The 19,362-nt window shown below is 35.6% G+C and overlaps 1 protein-coding gene across 2 annotated transcripts in view; it reads right to left on the reverse strand.

Moving 5' to 3' along the window:
• EYA4 (EYA transcriptional coactivator and phosphatase 4) overlaps positions 1 to 19,362 on the reverse strand; it is a 257,178-nt gene that overhangs the window by 228,836 nt on the left and 8,980 nt on the right. For both annotated transcript variants that reach the window (XM_082633829.1, XM_082633828.1), the window contains exon 2: positions 70 to 168. In XM_082633829.1, the coding sequence (XP_082489955.1) occupies positions 70 to 102 (33 nt within the window). In that variant the 5' untranslated portion in view covers positions 103 to 168. The remainder of the gene's footprint in view (positions 1 to 69; positions 169 to 19,362) is intronic.

Below are 19,362 nucleotides of genomic sequence, written 5' to 3' on the forward strand. Positions count from 1 at the left end.
TTTAAGTATGATTTTGAGTAGTCTTACCACAACATTTTTCAGCAAAACTGAGATTGAATTAAGACTTACTGATTGTTCATTTAAATCCTGGGAGTCTTCCATGTGGTTTTCTTACTTCTCCTGCCACTCCCAAGTAGAAGCAGCTTCCTTCAATTAAAAATGGACTATCTAAAACAAAAAGATGAAAACAAAGTGGAAAAATGAAAAAGTTATCTTTAGAAATTATTTGTAAAATTACCAAAACTTTGATTTACATGATAATTGGTAATCTGTAGAAGCATTTTAAAGAACAAAATTCATTATCCCCATATCTGATAGAAATAATGATCTTGAAAATCACATCATAGTAAAACTGAGCTATATAAACAGCTACTCAGGCATCCTGCAGATAAGCAAAAGCATCTGAGGACAGCTTCAGAGACCCAGGCTGTGATAAACACCTAGTCTGCTATTTTGCTGAGAGAGGTCTGTCATTAAGCAATTGACAGATTAAAAATTAAAAGCCTGCATTAACCATTAATTTTCTAAAGTACATAAAATTGAAAAAAACATAATGTGTATTTTAATATGACAGCTCTCTATTACAGGAAAATTTGTCTTAATCACCAGACTCAGTTCTAAAACATATAATGTTATAAAATGCACACCCAATTTTAAAAAGAGAATGAAAATAAGACTATTATGCTAAAGAAGGTATTACAGAAATGTGTGGGAAGGACAACTGGTCAGTAAACTACTAAAAAAAATTCATCTTTACTCCATATCATATATTAAAAATTTTCTAGGCAAACTAAAGTTTAAAAAAAACTCTAAGAAAAATAGGCATATATATTTTTAATTCCCAGATAGAGAAGACTTATATAATAAAAGCAATGGAATATAAAACAAAAAAGCCAAACATCCCCTTGAGTTTCCCACACACATAAATAATCACAATTAAAAGATACATGAAAATATAAAAAGAAGTATCTCTGCAAATATCAAACTCAATAGGCTAATGTCCTTAACATACAAAGAGCTCTTACAATCCAAATAGAAAGGCACACACACCCCTACAGTAAAATGGTCAATCACCACAAAACAATGTTCAGACTCATGAATAAATGAAATGCACTTTAAAATAGCAATGATACATTTCTAGCCCTTCATATTCCAGTTCTAAAATAAAATTAAATGAATATGAGAGATTAAAAAAGATTTATATAAAAAAGTGTTCATCATAGGCATAAACAGATATAAATTATTAAATGCACGTTTCAAGGAATATTTGGTGACATCAAAAATTTCTGAGAATATAATTTCAGTGGAAAATAAGTATTCAAATCTGCAGAAACAATGTGTTCCCAATTCAGTTTATTGAACATTCAACACATGCAAGCGTTTTGCTCAGTTCTACATATTCCCTACTACAACCAGGTAGGCGTGGTTTTAATTTCTACTTTGCATTATGGTCTACAATAAACCTGTTACTTTCCTTATTAGAACACAAGACATTTTAAAGTGTAAATTGTTTTATGCATACACAAACACAGAGACACAGATCAAACATTTTTTTCTGATTTTCTCAAATTTTTTCTAATTTTTTTTTTTTAATTTTTAAAAGTCATAAGAGGTAATGGTAACATGTAATGTGATAGTCTCAGTAAGATACTGATTGAGAATACTGCAAAACCAGAAAAGTGTCATTTTAAAGAAAAGCACAATTTTAAAGTTCATTTAAGATGGGAAGGGGGAAGTGTAGATATTAAGGCATGCTGAAAGGTGTTGCAGTATACATCTGAATTCAGGAGGATAAGTAGGCAAGAAGTTCTAGATTTAAAGATGTCATTCTTTGTGTTGGAGGTGGACCTGAGAAACACTGACTGGAAAAAGACAAACTCTTTTCCTTTTACCTCACACCTCCATCTTTCTTCTCCCATTCTCCATCTCCTCCTTATGGACCCTCATATCACATCTGGGTCTCTCTCTCTTTGTTTCTGCTTCCTGCTGATCTCTTGCTTGCTCCTCCTATCCTAACAGACCTCCTGATCCTTGGCCCTGCACACTGTCCCCTCCCCTGGTTACCAGGGCCTCCCCGGCTCAACCTCACCTTGGATATGGTGCACACCTTAGAATGTATGGCCACCAGTCTAATTGATGCTGACCTACTAAGACTCAACACCTACCAGCATCATGAGCCCTTCCTCTCTCCTCCAGGAGGGAATCTTGATGGATCATCTCCTTTTGATGGATGATTCATCACGCCATTTTCTCCTTACTACCTGCATAACAAATTAGCCAAATACTCTCCTGAAGGGGAGAATCTGATTTTCCTTTTCATTCTAATAGATGGGTAAGATGAATGGTAAAAACACTGTACCATAGTACAAAGGGAAGGGACACTATATTCAGCTATGTAAAAACAAAACAAATAATTTGTATTTCTGAATAGAGAAAAACAGACCCAAAAGTGAAAAGACACAACAGGTTATGAAAAATATCTTCAATAAATATTATAAACTTTGTGACCTTGAGAACAAAGAAATCGGTAAGGAAAAGTTTAAGGACCTTTTAAGGTCCTTAAGCAAGGATGTGAAAATACAGATCATTATTTAAAATGTAAATAATAAATAAACATTTGGAAAAGTGTTCACTTTCACAGTTGCCAAAATATATAAACTTAAGCAACAAGCATACATTTTGGATTCCTGTATACATCTTCAATAACTAAACCATTTTAAATATTACTAACACCCAGTGTTGGAAAGGATACAGTGAAAAAGCTGTCCTCATTCAACTGCCACTGATAATGTCAAGTTTTCTAATATTTTTAGAAAGCAGTCGGTCACTGCATTTTAAAATATGCTTAAACTTTTTTACCCAATAACTTTCCTAAGGAGTAAACTATTCCACTCCAAAAGTCACAAGGTATTGACTACAGTGTTATTCATAATAAAAACTAGAAGCAGCCTCATCTTTGTAGAGCATTGATTAAACAAATTATGGTCAGTAAATTTAATATAATATAATTTAAGGATCAAAATTATAATTATAAAAATGACATGGAAAAGCAAAAAATTACTGATGGTATATTAAGTGAAAAAATCAGAACACAAAATTTTAGCTATGCTAACAGTAATGTACAACTAAGCGTGTGTTTGGATATCCATTAAAAAGAAACATTAAAAATAAAAATAATTTGATAAACAATTATATCTTTGGCTTCACATTCTTTGATTATTGTTGATTTTATTTTCTGTGCAATAAATAAAAGGTTATTTTTTCCACCATAATACAGGAGCACAGAATAAGTAAAACCAAATGATGCTAAAATGATTTTACAAGATCAGTTAAAACCACAGCAAACAATGAAAGTGAATTTTCTAAGTAGTAGACAATTTCTCCAAGTGACTTCTGTGGCTTTCCCTATGGAATAAATTTCAAAGCCAGCGTAATCTCTTTAGGGCAGGTATTCTTTATCCTATTTACTAGTGTCATCTACAGCACCTCGCTCAGTGCCTGGCAAGCATTAGGTGGTTAACAAATATTAATTGAATGAATGACAAAATTAATGGTGGATGAAATCATACATAATGTACTTGATGATGTGAACAAAAAGTATAAACAGCCATAAAATTTAACTTTTGAAAATCCTGTCTCAAATATGTGGCTATTTTAAGAAAAATGTTGACCTGTCCTGTGTTTTTCAGGTAGAGTCTTGTAATTTTTCAGAAAATCTAATGTTGAGATTAGTCCACCAGGTATTTTCCTATTCGCCTGACCTAGCAATAAAATATATGTACAATAACATGACTATTAATACCAATGTAACCTATTATTTACTTACAACATAGCATGTTATTTTAGTTTCCTAAGGTTGCTGTAAAAAAAGTACTACAGACTGGGTGGCTTAAACAACAGAATTTTATTCTGTCATAGTTTTGACAGCAAGAAGTCCTAAATTAACATGCTGGCAGGTCCACGCCCTCTCTGGAGGCTCTAGAAAAGAATCATTCTTTGTCTCTTCATATTTTCTGGTGTTTGCTAACAATCCTTGGCATCCCCTGGCTTGTAGATGCATCCCTCCGATCCTGCCTCCATTGTCACACAATATTGTCCCCGCTTATCTCTTCACAGGGCCTTCTTCTGTGTGTGCATCTCTGTATCCAAATTTCCCGACTCTTACAGGTACACCAGTCACTGGATTAGCACCCACTCTAATCTAGTAAAACCTCATCTTAACTCCATTACATCTGCAAAGACCCTATTTCCAAATAAGGTCACCTTCACAGGGAAGAGGGTTAGTACTTAAACATATCTTTCAGGGGACACAATTCAACCCAAAACACATGTACAGTTATCACACTAAAATGATTATTAAGATGTGATCAAGGTTTAAATGTAATATTTCTAGAAAGAATACACAGGAAGTAAATTAAGAATACTGATCATTAGGATAGAAGGGATCCTCTTCCAGAAGGGCCACCATCTCAGGGCACTGGTGAAATTTCAAGTGAAATTAAAAATTAAGACTTCAAGAAAGATGTTCAAGCATAAGAGAATTAAGCAAAAACTAGCCTTTTTCTGTTAACCACTGGTTCAGAATCTATTTAATGTTCCAGCTGGGGAGCTATTTGCATCAATGTTCCATGTTATAACATAATACTTTGTTTTATAATTCCTTAAAATTGAGATTAATTGTTACTTAGTTTAACTGTTTTACTGTAACATGAGTTTCTTTCTTTGCCAAACACACGAAAGTACTAAAATATTATGAGCCCGGTGGTTTTATATTATTGAACCAAGTAAAACTATCTGGGCTAATTGCAGACACAGTATTATTTTACATCATAATTTAGCAATGGTTGTTATGCTAAATCCTTTAACATTTAGTTTTCACAAGTATATGGGAAAAAGACAAGAACCCCCTTCGAATCAAGTAAGAGAAGTATTACCTCTTAATAAAGATATAAAATTAAGGTATAACAGTAACCTCATGCCATTTTATGAGGCAATAATCTAGTTCCCCCGCTCTACTTCAAAGCCATTCCCACAGAAAAGGTGAATTTCAAACAGGAATAATAGTGACCTCACCCATTCTGTGTTAGATGATTTCTTCTGAAGTTAGGTTTTCAATACACAGAAAATTGGTCATATCCTTTTCTTGAACTCTGCTCTAGGCATGAGGTGGAAACTCCTGTCTCTTAGAATATCAGAATAAAAAAATAAACAATTCTTCAATTTAAATAGTTAATGAGATTTATACATCAAAAATGTTATAAACAATTCTCAGAAATGGCATGAGGTACTTAGGCTTGATCCAGGTGGTAGAGAGAGCAAAGGACCGTGTGCCTTCAAGAAAGAGATGTTGAAGTCGTAGGAGTTTGGGGAGTCTGTGTGATGTAACCCTAATCCTGTGTCTTTCTAAGCAAACCATCAGTAAAAATTAGATTGCCCAGGCATGCTTTACCCTGGCTGAATAAACGCAAACCTGAAGGTGGAGTGGGTGGTACTCTCTGTTCCAGGGCTGGCATGGGATGAAGACAGAAGCTGTACAACCAAAATCTACACCTCTGGTTACGTACACATGTGGCAAGGCCATCCACTGGTCTTTAAAGCTGAACACCTGGGCTTTGTCACCCACTCCTTGACCACTACCCTCCACATTCAATAAATGACCTATTAATACCTCATAGAGTTCACTCAAATCTGTCCATGTTTCCCTCCTTTCTGCTACCATAGTAGTTCAAACCCTCATCATCCCTGGACTGGAGAAGCAGCCCCCGAAGGGTCCTCTATTCTTGTTCCCTGAACCTCATTTTTTCACAGTGTAGTCAGAGTGATAGTTTTAAAATAAAGATATGATTTTATTCTCTTAAAACAACTCAGAGGTGCACCCCTTCCTTGGGATAAACCAGAAGTCCTTTCATTGGTCCTACCTGCAGCTATGGCAGTACATCTCTCTGCCAAATTGCCCCATAATAAGTGATCAGAAGTCAGATGCTTTTGCTCCCTGGGGCCATGGACCAAAGTGGGAGTTCTGAGGAAGACCTCCACCTTCCTTCTTCCTGTGGTCGAGGCCTTATTCCACTGTCCTCACCATCCCCTCACTCTTCGCTACCATCACACTGCCCTGCAGCCAAAGACTGGGAATTCCACCGGGAGTCTCCTGTGAGGGTGCTTACACAGTAGAGGCTCTGTTTGCTTCTTGCTGCAGTGCAAAGAAAAAAGAAGGGGGAAAGAGACTACATTCCCCCACCCATGTTCCAAATGTCTAGTCTATTCCTAGGGAAAGATGTAAAGATTGCAGGCCATCCAAACTCTTGTTCTAGTCCCTGTGCAGACTCTGCAATGGGGACAGAGGTGTGTGGATAGTCCCATCCGTAACCTCTGGCACAGCCCCATTTTAACCCAGGTGGGAGCTTTGGAGGATTTATTACACGTGCAGAGTTTCCTGGGCCAAGGGAGGCGTCACTCCATTGTATTCCATCATTCAGAACAGCTAACCTATTGTTTGACTTGCAGATTATCAAACTGCAAGTTAATTTTCAAAAACATTTGTGTACCAAATTAAGGCTTGCTTGCATGGGGTTATATATACACCTATTACACTGACCCATATTCAGTTTATAACACACTAGGTCCCCCAGGGCTTTCTGAGTGACACCAAATTACCTCAGTCTAATGACTCGTCACAATCTTTTCCAATGGCTTAGGATGTGGGTCTGGGAAAGTACCAGGCTAGTCCTCCTTCAGTGGTAAAATCTCTAGGACATAGAACTTGGGAGCTCTTTACTGCCATGGGTAAAAAGCTGATCTGCTAGGGAGAGGCAGAGAGGAGCTGACCCAGAAAGAAAATCAAAAGCGGGAGACGGCAAGAAAGTCCTGGCAGAATTGAAGTCCCTGGATCCTGTTACTCCTGAAGCCTCACTGTCTCTCTTGCTCTTCCTGATGCTTCGTTGTTCAATTCTTCCTTGGATTCCATGAGCGATCCTCATAATCTTCAATTAAATTCTTTCCTTTACTAAGCATATTGTCTCACATAAAACTGCAATTGTATAAGAAGTCTAACAACTTATATTCCCATTACATTCTTGAGATATTATAGCTGGGATCAACTGTCAATAAGGGCATTGCTTTCACATCCTCTGCACCAAGATCCCATCATTTCCCTACAAATTTCATTAATGGGTCTGTAAAGCTGGGTCAGGCACTGGCTGGTTTCAGCTGCTCAGGCAGCATGCCAGAGAGGGAAGCCAACAGCACAAAGAACACCTAGCTCCAATTCTATGGCCATCTGTTCAGAGAGGTAAGATGGGCATTCTGTGACCATGCACATGACTCTTGTCCCTGCTTATACAAAAGGAAAACAGCAAAGGTGTCCAAGAAACAGATCTGGGTGAACAGTAATGCCTGACTTCAATCGCCTTAAATGAAGCCAAGCTACAAAGTAGATGCTGAGCTATTTTTGAACTGTTTACAAAGATAGGGCATGGACTTTGCAAAATGGTCCATTTAACACAAAATGTTTAAAAATAATGTGGTTAATTTCTTATGCTAAAAAATTATAACAAGCTGAATTTCATGATAATCATTTGGGTCCTTAGTGATAGGTGCATTTGACAGCAGTAATCTTCCTGGACTTATAAATTACCATCACTTGGTTTTGGACAATAAGGACCAACCAAGGTTTTCTATTTTGTTTGTGTCTGCTAACTGTTGATGGTTGGCTAGTCAACTTAGAAAACATAGATGCAGTTGTAACCAGCTGGTCTCAGAGAAACATCTAAAAGAATTCTGAGCTCGGGCAACTTTTATTACACCTACAAACTCAGACCGACTCTGTAAACCTACTTTTCTTTTCGCGTGTTGCCCCTGTTGTTCCTCCCAAACTGCACTTCACACTGACTCTTTCTGTATTCACTGTCATAGTTCATCTAACTGGCTCTCCTGTAGCCTGGCAGAAAAAAAAACTATCTGAGCCCTTCTTTAAAAACAGTCTGATTTTTTCTCAGCCATAAACCTCTCTTCCTTATCTAGGAACGCTTTCTGATGAAGAATATAAGACCACATGCATTACTGAACACACATCTGCTGCCTTTACACACTTCTGGAGAAAAATATGTTGCAAGTTTAAAAGAATTGAAGAATACATCTTCTAAGTTTAGTATTCAACTCTTGAAACCCTAGAAGTCTAAAAAATGGTTTGCTGGAGGAAATATAAATTTAGTGATTCCTAGTAAAGACTTCTGGAATAAAACAAGTCTATACGTGAGTCCTTGCTTTACTACTGGATAACTGTATGGCCTTGGGATAGTTCATCAATACCTCCAAATATCATTCTCTTCATCCATAAAATAGAGACAATAATAATACCTGCATTATATTTTGTGAAGATTAAATAAAATCATGTATTTTAAAAATGTAAGCCATTTACTGGTGACAGAGTAGAAGAAACTTTCTGCTTTTTTATTCATTCTTCATATAATGAATCAAAATATTTTCAGTTTTTGCCATACTGTGGAATTGTACCTATGCAATTTCTGTGAAAATCATTTTTAACTCTGTTCAATTAAGAATATTATACTAATCAGCTATTTTCGGAAACTGCATGAACTATCTACATATAGGTAGTTAGTAGCCAAAGTCACCAGTCTTTAACAAATTCTCTGAACTCACATTAATTTGTAAAAATGAACAATTATTTGATTTTTGTTATTTTGATCAAGTAATTAGCCTTCACCCTTTTTGAGTTTGCCATTCTACGTAGCATCAAAGTTGTGAGTGGTTTCTTTAACACTGAGAGATTGATGCTGCCAATAACAGAATTATCGATGAGTATGTGAAAGAGAAGGGAACATATTTCCAGAAAAGAAAGCAAGAGAGGAATGGACATTCGGTGTTAATAGGATGCTAAGAAGTTCTTAGCATCCTAAGAATTGGCAAAAGCAGGAGTAAAGCGCTAAATATTAGTGAATAAATACAATCTGTTGTTACTGTGTTTTGATATCTTTAAAACACAAAAAAGGAATGGTAAATGTGATATAATTGCAAAAACACATCTACTTCAAAGTTCTGAAAAATAGGGAACAGCAACTGGAGTTAAGGGGCAACTTGAAGGCTGTTGTGATGACCTAGATAAGAAATCAGGAGAACCTGGACTGATATGGCTGCTGAAAGAAGCCTGGAGAAAAGGTGGATATGGGGAATAACATGGAAGACCAATCAATAGGACATTGAAAATATACGAATGTACCGTAACCAACAAGGCAAATATAACTCACAGGTGTCACACCTGGATTCTTGAGAAATTGGCGATAAGGAAAAGTGGAGCAGAAAAGATATGTTTGTGTGTTATTGTTTTTGTTGTCATTATGTTCATTTATAAAAATGGGCAGAAAACAGCAAGAGGCAATGCATGAAGGAGAAATTCTGAGAAGTTTGTCTCTTTTACTGAAGGAGGGCTAGAAAAACTCAGCCTACCATCCTACTCAACAAGGAAGCTTGTCATGTGATAGAGCCTTTGGGAGAGAATAAAAGAAATAATTATTTGAGATAAATCAAAACCTCAGCCTTGCACAAATGTAAATTCTAAATAGTTACTACGTTGCTACCATGGAAACCTCAAGCCAAAATATTAAAATCAATTCTGATCCAGAGGTTTGAAATCCCTAGACTGCAGGGGAGCAAATGAAAAATTGGTCCATAGGCCACAAAGGATTCTGAGAGAAAAATTCAACAAAAGTGATAAGCTACATCAGGAAACAAACACCACAGAGACAACAAATGCAACAACAGGGGAACTGGAATCCAAAAATTTGAGATTAATGACAGTCTGAACAGTATCACATAATAAGTATGCTTAAAACAATTAAAGAGACAGAAGAAATAAAAACAAAATAGAAAGAACCACAAATTACAAAAAGTAAATACACAAATTTGGAAAAGAACCATAAAAGTGTCTTTAAAAATATATCCATTGAAATTTCAAAAAAGAAATGAATGAATTAAACAGCAGATTAGATTCAGCTAAGGAAACAATTTGTGAAGTAGAAGATAAAACTCAGGAAGTATCCATCCCCACAGAGGAAATTAATGAAAACAAAAACAGCAGCAACACAAACGTATCTTTTCCTCTCAAATCTTATATATCACCAATTTCTCAGGAATGAAGGTGTGACACCTGAAAGTCTTATTTTCTATTTTAAGGGTAGAGGATCCAATGTATAACAAAGTAAACATGAGAGATATAAAATATAGCAGTAACTTTGACTTACTGAAAGACAAGTTACATGCTTGAATTGTGTCTATAGTGAATAATAGTTAAGAATTTAATTAAATATAATGCTATTTGCCTTCCTAAAATTTGGGACACCTAAGGAGAATTTTATTCAACTAGATTTTTTAATTGAGGCACCCAAGAAAGTTTGAACACCTTCTTTTCTCTCAATAAATTTCCCTATAGCATTGGAGTATAAAAGCATCCACTGACTTTGTAACTGCATTAAGAGTAGGATCACATTTACAAAATCTGCCATTATAGCTTCTAGAAATCCAAAGAATTCTGTAAAGGCTAAAGCTGAAAGAATTCATAAAATAATATCTCAAATATATTTGGTGTTGCTGTTCAATTCCATGTTTTGCTTCCCTGCAATATGTTTTGACTTTAAGGGCAAACTTAGAGAGAAAGAAAGAGAGAATATGAATGAAATCCATAGCACCTATTTCTTTGTCTTGGGATATGAGGAGTATAGAAGTAAGTAGGGTTTAATAGACTGATCATATGAGTTTATAGGTACAAAACTTAAAGCTTCTTACCTCCATTGAATAGAACCATCTACTTCTCTTTCCTTCTGTCAATTCTTCCTTATATATTAGTTTAAAAAATCTACCTTTCCAAACTCCTACTCTGGTCTGCCCACCAGAACCACAAAGCAGAACCTGAATCCCGCTTTCATATGTATAGCAGGCTATTAGATATTAAGAGAGGGCTATCATTCATGTCACCCCTAAATCTTTTTTTCCTCAAGTTAAGTACCCTTAGTTAATAAGACTGCATCTTTAATTAAAAAAACTCTTTGTTTCCCAGTGGGAATTAGGGAGGAATTCAATCAGCCACAAAAGCATAACTGCATAGGAAATGCATTAAACAGAAGGTAGATATGAAGTAGGTCATAGTACATCATTATTTTAAATTATAAATTGACATTAAATCAATACAGATCAGCCTTAATGTATAACAAATATTACATTCATACCCAGACAAAAAATGGAAAGGAAATCAAACTAGCTGAAATGGAAATTAATAACAATAAATTTTCAAAGCTGTAAGAATGCTCCTTTGAGAAAGCCCCTAGGGGTTTTTTTTGTTTGCTGGTTTGTTTAAGACTGAATTATTTTCTGGAAAAATTAAAGAAGAAGAAAAAAAAAAAGACTAATGTTTAAACTGCAGAAAGGTTGGTTTGCCTAGGACTTGGCCATACCTGAGCCTGTTTGTAGAATCTACGGGTTTGGTTCTCAGGACTCCAAGTGCTCTTGGGCCTCAGGACTGTCTTGCGAAAGAACTCTTCCATGGGAAGAGCTGGTGAGCCATAAAGCCAGAGCCAAGTCTGAGTCCTAAGTCTCAGGGCTGCAAGAAAAGGACAAGAAAACAAACCAACCAAAAATGTGTTAAGTGAACTCTCTGGAGAAAAGATGAAGGACAGATGGCATCCCTCTGTCCTTTGGATTCTCTGTTATAGGGTGCTGTGCAGGGGGAAGATGCAATATTTTGCTGATTTGAAGCTACCTGTGGCACCAGCTCTTCCATCAAGGAGAAGTGAGGTCTGACCCAGAGAAATACTATTTGCTTTTTTAATATGACAAAGGGTGGAGAAGAAAGGAAAAAAAAAAAATGAAGCGGGTGAAGAAAGCTTGGGAAAATACTGGTTAAATGAGTATGAGAAAGATCACAATGAATAGGAATTTAAAATATGAGACTTGAAACTCAGGAAGATGAGAGGGGAGCAGAATAATCGACCCCCTCCCGATTAAACCAAATATAAAGACACCAGTTATAAAGATGTGGATGCTGGTCTTTCTGTACTTTTTTTCCCCCTTTCTTTCTGTACTTTTGATGGCTGTTGTGGTTTCTCCTGGTCATTACCCTGCTCCAGGGCTACCTGAAGCTTCCACCAAGTTCTTGTTCAAACGCTTGAACAAACTATATTAGCCCTGAAGAAGCATCAGATGCTTCTCATAGACACTGCTGTGGTCTGAATATAGACAATCCAACTTAGGTTTTAATTCCTTAATTTTTTTTTCATAGTCATGAAAAAGAAAAATACAGTGAGTTTCTTTAAATAAAATATCCAAGATATATAAATGCACAATATTATTTATAGTCCCTACATTAAGACTGTATCTTGCAAAAACATGGTTTCCTGTATAACGTATGAATGAATGAACAAATAAGTAAATAAGGAAACACTCCTAAGGCGCATGTCAGGAAATAGAAAACTTTAATTTCATGAAGTTTCAGACTGAATCAGGCAAACAGAATTGTAGATTTCTGCGTCTGCCATGATTCAGTGTGTGGCTTTGGGAAAACCTTGTAATTTCTCCATACTTCAGCTTCTCACCCTATAAAAGGAGTATATGGCTTGAAATTTAATTCCCTCACAGCAGTGAGAGCTTTGATTCAACATTTATAAAAGGCTTTTTAGCTTCCCAGATTAATAGGCAAAATACTGTGGTAGCTGTATAATCCACTTTCCAAAAAGTATAAAGGTAACTGGTCAAATCTGATGTAAAATAATACGTGAGAAATAAATACCAGTCATATTTATTACTTCTCCATTCTGTTTTCTAAATAATAGAAATTATTTCTAACAGAAAAAGTATCAAATTAATATTCAAGCCAGTTGAAGTGTTATCATCGCAAGCTTACCTACGTTTGGGAGAAGGGGAGTTGTTTTATTTTTCCAGACTGTCCCGCGTGTTTATATGGTAAACTCAGGAATGCTGGGCATGGTTTTGAAGGCCTCTAGCGTATTCGTTGGTTTCTGGCATTCTAATGCACTCTACTTTTATAACCATAAAAGTACTCTTGAGTGCTTCTGGAAATATATAACAAATGCTTAATCAATTTAAGAGTGTTTTAACTGCATACATGAAATTTCTTGGGAGGAAAATGTTAGCTATTCGACACACATATAGTACTTAAGTTAGCAAGAGAGTTCCTTCTCAAAGGCACAGAGCAGTTTCCCCATAGTAATATAATTTTCAGTTTTATGTGCCTAAGTCCTATTGAATCCCTTAGAATAACAGGAAATTCTGCAGGAAGAAAAAACTCACAAAAAAATGATAGCTATATTTACCCAATGCTGGAGGAATAAGTTAGCTATTTTGAGTTGGATTACTCTTTTAAGGCACTAGATAACCATTAAAGGTTAGCCAGAATGAGAATTGAATATTCTGGAGACAGACTTTTCTGCATATAAGACTCTAACAGTAAAGCCAACTGATTAACATACTTCATATTAAACTTTATGTATCATGATACTTTAGCCAGGACTTGAGTGGCAATTCTCTGGATTTTGATGCTTTCACTTTAATTTTCACATTAAACAGATTATGACATTTCACAAATTTACAAGTCAGAACACTGATAAGATACAGTTGGTATTTTGGTAATATTTAATAACATTCAAAATGGAGTGATCTCATAGTAATACAATGTCTATGCCTTTCATCTACATGTTTAAAAGCTATAGTAATATATGTAAGGTGCTTAGAACTGTGCCTGGCACATAGTTGGCTCTTAACAGAATAATAATATACAATTCCTCACAAATTCTCAACAACATCAGAGTTTCTCTTAACAATTCTTATAAATATTTTATGGTGCTAAGTAAAAACATGTCATGAATATTATATACACTGAGTTTTTTTCTTCCTACCAAGTGGTTTAAGAACTATGAATATATATATATAATAATCATTCATGTAACGGAGTAGTAACCATTCTTAAATGAGATATTAACTACATATAACATAGATTTGTTATATATGTGGTTAACAGAATTATTTGCTCTTATCAGTGAACTCTTCCAATTAGTGTGTGAGTCTCATTACTAACCAGAGCACAAATAATTACAGCGTCAACTTAGCATAAAATTTTGCCCTTGGCTTTTATGAGAAAAATGCAAGCATCATCACAGGGACACAAGGTGTTACAACCTTTGTGAAAAGTATTTTGGCACCATTTATGCAAGATGCACACACTCTTTCATCTATTATTCCTACATCTAGAGTTTAACCTACAGGAATTAGGGTCAGATATACAAAAAGATACATAAAAATCATGATTGCAGCCGTCTTTGTAATAGTAAACACCCGCAAGCAACCTAAATATATACCAGGAAGGGAACAGTTAAAGTGTAAAACATATTCATACATTAAACAGAAGTACCCCAAACTATATGTAATGATATGAAAAAATACCCAAAATACAGCCAATCAAAAGCAAGCTTTAAGACAACTGATGATCCATTTTGGCCTAAAATGTAAAATAAAAATAAATTACATTCCCATAAAATTCTTACATTTACGCATGTATAGGAAAAAAATGTCTTAAAGGAAGCACACTGAAGTACAACAATTTGCCCTGATTTGTGGAATGTGGAAGAGATGGATAAAGTGAGGGATATCAACTTATTTTAAATATATCTGTTATTTTTTTTTAATTTTATTGAAGTTTAGCTGATTTACAATATTGTATTAGTTTTGGGTGCACAGCAAAGTGATTTGGATATATATATATATATATATATATATATATATATATATATATATATATATAGCCTTTTTCAGATGCTTTCCCACTATAGTTTATTATAAGATATTGAATATAGTTCCCTGTGCCATACAGTAAATCCTTTTTGTTCATCTCTTTTATATAACTATATCTGTATTTTAAATTTTTTAGTAAAGTATAACATACACACAATAAAATATGCAAATCAAAAGTTGACAGCTGATAAATTTTTATTACACCTACACCCCCATCTCACCATCAGTCAGATCAAGATAAAGGGCTATGTCAGCATTCCAGAAGCCTCTCTCCTTGCCTCTTCTAGTCAAGCCCCTCAAAGGCACCTCCTATTATATCTGTTTCAATATGTTACACAAGATATAGATGACTTTTGTTTAAAAAAAAGATTGATTAAAAAAATCTTGCTTCAGCATTATGAAGAGCCCTTTTTGGAATATTAAATATGCTCAACAATTTATTCAAAGAAATCAATTCAATATACGTAAATATTGAGCATTTTCTGTGTCTTCCTGGTATAAACTCAATTATTCCTTACAACAATTCCACGAGGCAAGTACTATTATTATTCCCTGTTGACACATGCCGCAACTATGGCTAAAGCAGGTCAGTAAATAACTTCTCCAAGGTTACACTGCTGATGAGTGGCAGCCCGGAAGGATACATACAAAGGCAATCTGATTCCAGTATTTGCAACTCCTTGTGGAATTCAAACAAAGAAAAATAAAGGCAGCAAGTTGTAGAGGTGGCAGCACTAGGGTGTCTTCCAGCACAAGGTCTCGTTTTAGCTTCCTTTTGACTAAGTCACTTAACGTCTCTAATCCAGTATTCATCTGCAAAATGGAGAGTTAGGCTAAATTCCTCTCCTGATCTGATTCTCTGATAAACAACGTGACCTACGAAAACATAGAGCAAATAGGCTTCATCATGATTTAGTACAATCACATACTGCATTCAGAAATGACTCATATGAGGAAATAAAACCACAATTTTTGAAACTATTGGAAACAATCATTTTAATTTAATGTTATTTTTGGACACAGAAGGCTTTTTTCTCCCCCTAAATAGCAAGTCGGTGGCTTTGAAGGGTCTTGCTCATCTTTTTGAGGAAAAAATGCCTGAAAACAAACCACTAGAAACTAAACAGAAATTTTTCTTCCTAAATTATGCCTGAAAAAAACCGACCAAATTTCTCTCACTAAATGACCACATATACTTCTAATGGATACCTCTAGGAATTTTGGTCCCCATATTTTGAAATATTGACATAAACATATACAGAACATACTTCCTCTCAGATGAAATCCATAATTCTGAGGGTTAAAAATTCTTCAAAATAACATGAAATGTATCTCCACAGAAATCAACCAAAGAGGCTGAAGTTTGTTTCTAGAGAAAACTGGATGTAGGAAAACTATAAGTCTCCACTGGAATCTGCCTTTTTAATTTCAGTTTATCCAAAATACCAGTTCATGTTGGCCATATCTTTTCTTCTGCTAGAATATCAGTAATACTTTGCTACAAATAAAGCTTTAAATAATTTAGAATAGAATAGAACCAATAAACTAGCTTCACTGACCATATGCAAAAAAGAAATTAGTTTCCAAAATGTAAACAGGATCCATTCTTTGCAGTTGTCTGGCTCTGGATGTATGTCCTTTGAAGACGTGCAGGGAATAGGGTAGCTAGTGAATTTCCATCACTACCCCGGGCACTGGGGCTACAGGGGAGGACAGATATGGTCTCTCCCCTCAGTGAGTTCAGAATCTCTCTAGAAGACAGATTCACATAAAATTAGCCCCAGCACAATGTGCTCTTATACCAATAGCCCACATAAGGCGCTATGGTATTACAGAGAGAAAAGAATTAATTCTGCCTGAGCCTCGGGAAGGCTTCCCAGAGGAGGTGACATTTGAGCTAAGCCTTGAAAGATGAGTAGATTTTTTTGTCCAGGTAGGCAGCAAAAAGTAAGAGGCAAGGAGGTTAAGGGAGTTGGGGCAGTGGAGGACAAGGGTGGTGAGGATATCCCAATGAGAAAAAAGGAAATGCCTAATTGTATTTTATGCCATGGAGCGTTCATAAAAATAGGTAAGTCTTACATTCATATCCACGGTACAAAGAAATAAACCTGAGAAAGTAGGTATGTGACTTGAATTCTCTGGGGGTTTTCCTAATTTATGAACCCAAGAAGTGTTCATTTGGAAAAACAGAACTTCTGGTTCACTGGCTATTCTCTAATGACTAAAGGGCTACCAGGCTTCCTGTTCAATGTCAGGCATAAAGTGCCTGGATGGACTTGAGGTTTGCTACGCCTTCTTCGGACTTGCTGTCAGTGCATGGAGCAGAACCCACCTTCACTGTCTGAAAATTCATGATTTAAGCCCTTGGCCTATAACCCCCACCTAACTCCCCTGGAAGGGCCCCCATCTGTCATTGGGTTGCCCAGCATCCACTTTATCTCTCTGCTAACAAGTAGCTGTAAGGAGTCCCTCTCTTCTTAGAAAACAGAAGTACTGATACATTTGATCACATACAGTACGCTGTATTTGCAGCCACTTTTTCTTCTTAAGAATACATTTCAAAAATTAAAGCATAAATCAAAGGAGAGGTAATAGAGAAAGAAAGAGAGACAGTGAGTTTGTTTTCAAGTGCCTCTGCCCTGCCTGCTTGAGCATCAATTAGTAAATGATGTGAAATCCCTAGGTCTGTCTGACTGCTTCCAGGTAACATGATTACCTGCCTAATACAATTAAAGTAAAACCACTAGACAATACATATATGTGGAATTTCAAGTATCCTTGTGATTACTAGTGAGATTTAAAAATTCTTTACTCTTTAGAGCTCATATGAACATTAGTCTAATCATATATTTATAATATTGTTTCATACTCCAAAATAATTTTCACATCCAACCCAAAACTCATATAGGCAAAGTTAACCCCTCTCACGTTAACATTATATGTTCCCATTTTTTTCTGCTCAGTAACTTTTGAAGCATCTTTCATATATACCTAAACTAGGCAAATGTCAGATGTAGTACTCAGACTGCATCACATTTACTTACAGTCAACTGCAGATCAATTCAGAGACAAAATGTTATGTCCTATAGAATTAGAACATAAGGTCTGGATTTGGTAAATCAACAAAGGAGTTTTTATGTTCATTTTTACTTTCTTCAGACTGTACCAATATTATTAAACTCAAGATCCTGAAACTGTGGTACAAACTGAAAGCTAAGACTTATTTCGTTTGAAACTTTCTTGTTACAAACAAACAAATGATTTAACTGATAAAGTTTTTTCATCGTAGGCTGTTGTGATTATAGATAATACTTTACTTTTTCTGACACTACAGACTAAAACAAGTAAAAGTTCCTTACTTCTGAATATTTATCTATGGGAAAAGATGAGTAATTGTCATTATCAAAAATGAATCAAAAGTATCTGCTAACAAGTAACAGCAAAGGTAATTTTTCTAAAATAGACATATAGGTGATTCAAATAAATATCTACTTCCTACATACTTTCCTAAGTATTCTGTTCCCCCCACTCATATACTGTTTCCCAAAAAGGAAAATATGCTGACGACAGTCAATCTGTGTAAAGCTATATGCTGACCATAGTCAGTCTATGTAAAGTTTATCTATGAACACAGACTAATAAGAGTTGTTTGATTTTGTGTTTAAACTTAGGAAGAAGGTATGAAGATTCTCCACACTTGAGTAAAAATAGAACAGTCCTCTCATGCAGATGCCTGGGGATCTTTTGATTTTATCAAGTGATCTTAAGATCTACTTTGACTATGGGCCCTCAACTGAGGGCAATTTTGTTTCCAGAGGACACCTGGCAATGTCCGGAGACACTGTTAATACTCGGGGGAGGGTGCTACTGGGATCTAGTGGGTAGAGACTAGGGATGCCACACAACACCCTACAATGCACAGGACAACCACACACAACCTCCAACAAAGAATTATCCAGCTCAGAATGTCAACAATCAGTCTTTGAAAAACACTGGTCTAAATATACTGAGCGAAAGTTATGTGGCAGCCTGGATGGGAGGGGAGTCTGGGGGGAGAATGGATACCTGTATATGTATGGCTGAGTCGCTTTGCTGTGCACCTGAAACTATCACAACATTGTTAATCAGCTTTACTCCAGTATAAAATAAAAAGTTAAAAAATAAATAAATAAACAAATAAATTTTATAAATAAATAAGCTGAGCGATTCAGGCACAACATCAGTAGTAGCATCATATTTTTTATACAGATGCACCTGGCAGCAATTCAAAGTAAGCAGTTAAAAAACAGAACCTTGCCAATTAATATTTTAACTTCCCCTTCTCCCTCAGCCCCACTTTGCCATATAGTCATTACATCTGAATCCAAGGACCAAATGATCAAGTCTAGAAATGGAGATGCTAATGACCTCCTACTGTCTCTGCAAAGATAAGAGTCATAGTAATCTTTAATGTTATCTTTTAAAAAGTTTACACTGAGCTCATAAAGCTCACTCAGTTGAAAATTATACAAATTCTTATAATTGGTGCCTTCAGGCTGAAGAAAAAAACAA

The sequence above is a fragment of the Mesoplodon mirus genome, assembly GCF_964341445.2.
Source record: "Mesoplodon mirus genome assembly, chromosome: 10".
Lineage (NCBI taxonomy): Eukaryota > Metazoa > Chordata > Mammalia > Artiodactyla > Ziphiidae > Mesoplodon > Mesoplodon mirus.